This window comes from Triticum dicoccoides, chromosome 3B (assembly GCF_002162155.2).
Source record: "Triticum dicoccoides isolate Atlit2015 ecotype Zavitan chromosome 3B, WEW_v2.0, whole genome shotgun sequence".
Taxonomy (NCBI): domain Eukaryota; kingdom Viridiplantae; phylum Streptophyta; class Magnoliopsida; order Poales; family Poaceae; genus Triticum; species Triticum dicoccoides.
Window position 1 is genome coordinate 9,809,051 of NC_041385.1, and position 5,540 is coordinate 9,814,590.

Sequence of the window (5,540 nt, forward strand, 5' to 3'; positions counted from 1 at the left end):
GACACCCGAACAACGGGCAAGGGAGTCGGCGAAGAGAAAGAGCAGGAGGCACGCGGCGGACGCGAGGGACGAAGCCATCACAGCGGACGCCGTTGCCACCGTCGCGCAACAGGAGGTCACCAACACCCGCTTCGTGGCGGCAGCGAGGGAGGCGCTACATATGCTAGGGTTAAACCCTAACAAGCAATCTTTGATCTTATTTTTAACAAGGAGGAATCTGGCCCAGAAGTGATGGACTGTTTCCTGAGGCTGCTACCGCACATACATTAGGTCGCATATATCCGAAGGACCGGAATTTCTTGGGGAATATTGCTTGTGGTGGGTGGGTGGGGTTAAATCCTAACCCTGGCCCACTGTGGAGTTCGGAGTTTGAAGAACTTCCAAGGTTACTAGCCCGGGCTCCGGAGTGTCCGGTGAGTTCTCAGGCTCAAAGCCCGATTCTATGTTCGGAGGACAGGAAGTGTCCTCCCGACGATGGGTGTCCGGCTCTCCAAGCTCGGAAATCTGAACATACTTTGTTCTCAACGTAGGAGAAGAGTTATTGTCAGCTTGTTCCTCCACAAGCGCCGCCTGATGGGTGATCGGTGGAGATTTGATTTCTCTCTGATCGATTTTAAGCCCAATCCGATCATAGTCAGTTGCGACCCCCAGGGCAGCGATGCGATCTAGCAGTTTGTTTAAGGTCGATACATCTGTCGGATCCATCTTGTCAGAGTATACGGGGCCGACGCGGAGATGATTTTTGGTGACAGGCTGGGCTGACTTTGGCTTAATGGTCGAACGAGCGCCCATGGTGAGCTGCCAAGCCGGAGGGTTTGCCCTGAAGCTAGGGCTCCTATGGAAGTGATACTATCCTTGATGACAAGGCAAGCCATCAACCCTTCTGTGGACGGTACAGAGGAACTCTCAATGAAAGCACCAATGTCGGTGTCAAAACCAGCAGATCTCGGGTAGGGGGTCCCGAACTGTGCATCTAAGGATCAAAGGTAACAGGAGGCAGGGGACACGATGTTTACCCAGGTTCGGGCCCTCTTAATGGAGGTAATACCCTACTTCCTGCTTGATTGACTTTGATGAGTAAGGGGTTACAAGAGTTGATCTACCTCGAGATCGTAATGGCTAAACCCTAAATGTCTAGCCTGTATGATTATGATTATCTCTACGGACTAACCCCTCTGGTCTATATAGGCACCGGAGGATATTAGGGTTGTACAAAGTCGGTTTATAGAGGAAGGAAACTACACATCCGGACGCCAAGCTTGCCATCCACGCAAAGGAAAGTCCCATCCGGACACGGGAGAAGGCCTTTCGTCTTGTATCTTCACGGCCCATCAGTCCGGCCCATGTCACATAGGCCGGCTCCCCGAGGACCCCATAATCCAGGACTTCCTCATTCGGCGCCCCTCATATCCAGTCCATAATATGAGGTGGATATGAGGTGGACTGGGCGCATCCGCCACGTCGGCTTCGCCCAGCCTGGCCGACCCGTGCCCCACAAATATCCCCATCTGAAAAACTATAGACATCGGTCAATCCAAACACCACTTCACTCCCCTCTTCATCCACTCCACTTCTGATCCCCTCCCCTCCGATCCGATGGCCGGCGACGGAAGCAGCGGTGCCTCCGGTGCAGAATTTGACGGCTCGAACATCAATGTGGAGGAGGTGGTCCTCCGCATCGCCTTGAGGAGGTCGCTGCTCAAGCGAGGCGGCCCCGTCAATGGCGGATCTTCTTCCTCAACGCCCGTCGTCCGTCTACGCGGCATCGGCGATGTCGTCAGCCCTTCCCGGCTGGCGCGCAGCTCCGCTCCGCTCCTTCAGGTACGCCGCCCACTTCCACCACCCTCTAGTCTGGAAGTTGTACCTAGGCACCTCTGGGTCCTCGTGCCCACACCGGGGCCGGAGCGCACGAGGACGCCCGAGTCGGAGGCACGTGTAGCCTGGTGCGGGCGGCAGTGGGCGAGGGAGAGGACATCAGCGGGGGAGGCGTTCTCCGTCTGTCGGTCGATTTCGAGGCCGCACTCCTAGCGTTGGTCCTCCGCCGCTCTCTCAAGATGGCGGAGACAGATGTGCGGCACCTCCGCTGCAAGAATGCCAAGGTTCTCCGACCCACCATCGAGTTGTCGGAGCGCGAGGCAAACAAGGACACGGCGGCAAGGGCGAAGGCGGCCCGTAATGCGAAGGAGCAGGACTGCCTGCTCCACAGGCTGTCGGGCAAAAGGTGCAACTCCGACGTGACGGATGGCTCCACCTCCAGCTCTGACAACGACGCACCTCCACACGCCGACGCCTACATGGAGAAGGGGCACAGCCGCGCCGACAACTGGAAGGGGAAGAGGCCGGCGAGGAAATGGTGATTTCCTCCGCGCTTCCCCTTTCTATTTATATGTTGACATGGCATGGTAGGAATGTGGCACGACCAAGTGGTTATCTTGCGGGATAGGACTGGGCTATGCTCACAACAGTCAGGTCCGTTTCGGTAATTCAGACAGAATCAACTCAGATGGGTGATTCCCTGGACTGGTTTGCAGTGTAGGCGAAGTGTCTTGTCGGTCATACTCTTTTAACATCCCAAGGGAAGGGTGTCATGTGACGTTAAGAGACGAGTGTGCATGCATGGGTAACTTGGTGCACCCCTCCAAGGTTTAAACCTATTTAAATAGTCGTGTCCACGGTCATGAATGACTTGAAGATTGTGGCTTGATCATAGAAAATTTGAATGGATACTTTGAAATTGCCAGATAGGTGTGAGTGACTTGAATTGCTTCCTTTTTTGTGAGTGACTTGAATTGCTTCCTTGCAGGTGCCCTGGCCATGGACACCCCCGGCTCAAACGGCCCGACCCAATCCGGCCCGAAAAAGCCTGACCTGACGCTGTACCAGGGCCGGGCCCGAGCCTAGATTTTGAGCCCGAAGACCGGGTTGGGCCCAGGCCCATCGTTTTCGCGGTTTACTCAAGGGGCCCGGCCCATGGCCCAAGACCCGACGGGCTTTATCACTTTCAGGCCAGGCTTGGACCCAAAAACAAGGCCCGGTAGCCAGGCTGGGCTCGGGCCTAGGTTTTCTGCCTCGGGCTTTGGCAGGCCCCGCCTGAAGCCCGGCCCGGGAGATGACTAGGTATACTTGCAGGTGAGTCGAGGAAGGACTCGGGGTGGCCCAGGATAGAGAATATTCAAAGTCACGCATCCTCATCTACTTCTCAGCAGTCACATTTTGTCTTCATAGTTAACTCATATTTTCTGTGAGATAATCTTCTTAGTTTTTTAACATGGACTTAACAATGCTCAAAGGACTTTCAAGATGGCAATGGCATTCTCAAAAAAAAGGGTTCACATCAGTCCTAGTGTGTATCATATTTTATCCGAACCACGGAAAGAGCACTTTGTTGCTCTTATGAGTACTTTGTTGCTCAACTGAGGATATTATTATGCTCGTACAACATTATTATCAGGTTATGGTCAAGGCCGGAGCTTCAAGTAAGTAGCACTAATAACTGATGATGTTGAACCTTCATATAGCTCCAGCCGCCATGTACCAAACCACATACTCCACAGAAACTTTACGTTACAGTTGCTCTCACAAATTTCAACCTATTGCTGGTTTAGTTACATCTCAGCTTGCAGCCAGGACGAGAAGAACAAAAATGTAGTTTTCTTAATTGACAATTAAATAACATATGTACATCAAAATAACACCTTAGAAAATGTGCATGTCAAAACAAACTAGAAATCTCTTGGAGATATTTAACTGGAAGTTCAGCAGCAGCTTGTCGAACAAAAAGGGACATAAACTGATCTGCAATTCTTCAAGGTGAAAATGGACTCATCCACTAAAACCTTTATTCATTCCCATGTTTCCGTGGGCAGCAAGTGTACAACTACATTTTTAACTTCAGCCTCTCCTAATTGATCCATCTCAGCCAAACTAATAAGCTAGCTAGCTATGGCTAGGCTAGGCTACTTCTACTCCTCGATCCTCTAGGCCGCTGCTACTGCTCCAGCAGCTTGTTCATCGTGGGGGTCTTCATCTCCCACGCGTGCAGGTTGGTGACCTTGATGTCCGACTCGCCGTTGTTGAAGACGAAGAGGTGTGCGTCGTCGCCGATGGCTTTCCTTGGGTAAACTCTTGTCAGGATGCACGTCTTTCCGCCGGCTCCGAAGCTCTCCACCACAGAATGGTCAATCTGAAATGAAGTTCGCGACATGGCTTAGACCACTCTTGCAACGGTTTAATCCACTCCAGAGCATACACTGATTATGTGGTTACATATATACGTACCAATGTTCTGAGGGCGATCTTCTTGGTCTTGGCTATGTCGACGTTGACAAAGCCGGCAAAGGTCGGCCTGTAGATCTGCGACTCGTATGACGACCTATTTGATAGCGATCATTGGGAATTACTGTTGGATCTGGATGCATGTATAATCCAACATTGCAAGTTTTATACCATGTAATGTGATTTTAGTGAGTTATATCTTATATGTTACCTTGTCGGGTCATTACACATGAGGACGACGTAACTGGTGTCGTTGGTCTTGAACACCCTGAAGAAGACGGCCGTCCTCTCCTTGAGGTCGTCGGAGGCCAGCAGCCAGAGCCCGAACGGCCCAACGCCGCCCTTGACATGTGAGTTGAACTTCTTGCATAGCCCCTGTGCGTCGGTCCGCCACGCCGGGTCGAACTTCTCCGCCTTGTCCAGATTCCTGATGGTGAACGCCGCCTTCACGTCCGACTGCACAGTTTTGAAGCCGGTGACCTTGAAGTACTCGCCGCCCTTGACGGCCTTGCTGCTGACATTTACGTGCTTTGAGCGCAGCGACTTGACCTCCTCCACTGGCCACTGGATCAGCTGCCTCCCGCTTCGCGACAGGAAAATCTTCCTTGGTATCGCCTGAGGAAATCAGCAACAACAATACGTCTCGATCTCAGGCTCTCAGCATGTACGGTTGAAAACATACTAGCAAAAATAATTTGTTCATGTGCAAGCGTAGCTAGTGACCTGGATGCCGGCCCAGCCCTTGTGGCGGTCGTCGGTAACGGTGTCAGACTCATTGGCCCAGCCCCAGAGCACTCGTCGTTTCTTGGCCGGGTCAAAGAAGGACTTGGAGGCGTAGAAGTCGCCATAGTCGTAGCGCAGGCCGTAATCATTGTCCGGGAAGGCGCGGTCGGGGGTGTACCTCTCCTTGTCGTGGTCGTATGTGCCAACTGTGTAGTAATCGTATCGTGTCAGTTCTAAGCTCACCTTGAGCACGTACTTGACCTCCTCGGCCACAACACGGTCGTGCAACTCCGCGGTGTCCACACCGCTCTGGTGGTGACGGCTGCCTCCGGCCACCGCCACGGGGTAGAAGTCAGGACATTCCCACATTCCGGTGAGCCCGGCGTGCAAGGAGTGGCGCGCCTTGACCCACTTCTTGAAGTCTCGGCTCCGGTACAACACCGCAATCCCCTTCATGTTCTCCTTGGTGCCCACCACCAACCTCCAGTGTCTGCACATATATCAGGTACAACATATATTCTTTATGTATAATCATAGCACAA

General features: G+C 52.8%; 1 protein-coding gene across 2 annotated transcripts in view; it reads right to left on the reverse strand.

The window, feature by feature from the left end:
* Window positions 1-3,988: 3,988 nt before the first annotated feature.
* The window catches only part of LOC119274340 (beta-fructofuranosidase, insoluble isoenzyme 3-like), a 2,875-nt gene continuing 1,323 nt past the window's right edge, over window positions 3,989-5,540 (reverse strand). For both annotated transcript variants that reach the window (XM_037555009.1, XM_037555010.1), the window contains 4 exons: window positions 4,999-5,488; window positions 4,487-4,890; window positions 4,279-4,372; window positions 3,989-4,183 (listed from right to left, as the gene is read on the reverse strand). In XM_037555009.1, coding sequence (XP_037410906.1) covers window positions 3,989-4,183; window positions 4,279-4,372; window positions 4,487-4,890; window positions 4,999-5,488 — 1,183 coding nt within the window. The remainder of the gene's footprint in view (window positions 4,184-4,278; window positions 4,373-4,486; window positions 4,891-4,998; window positions 5,489-5,540) is intronic.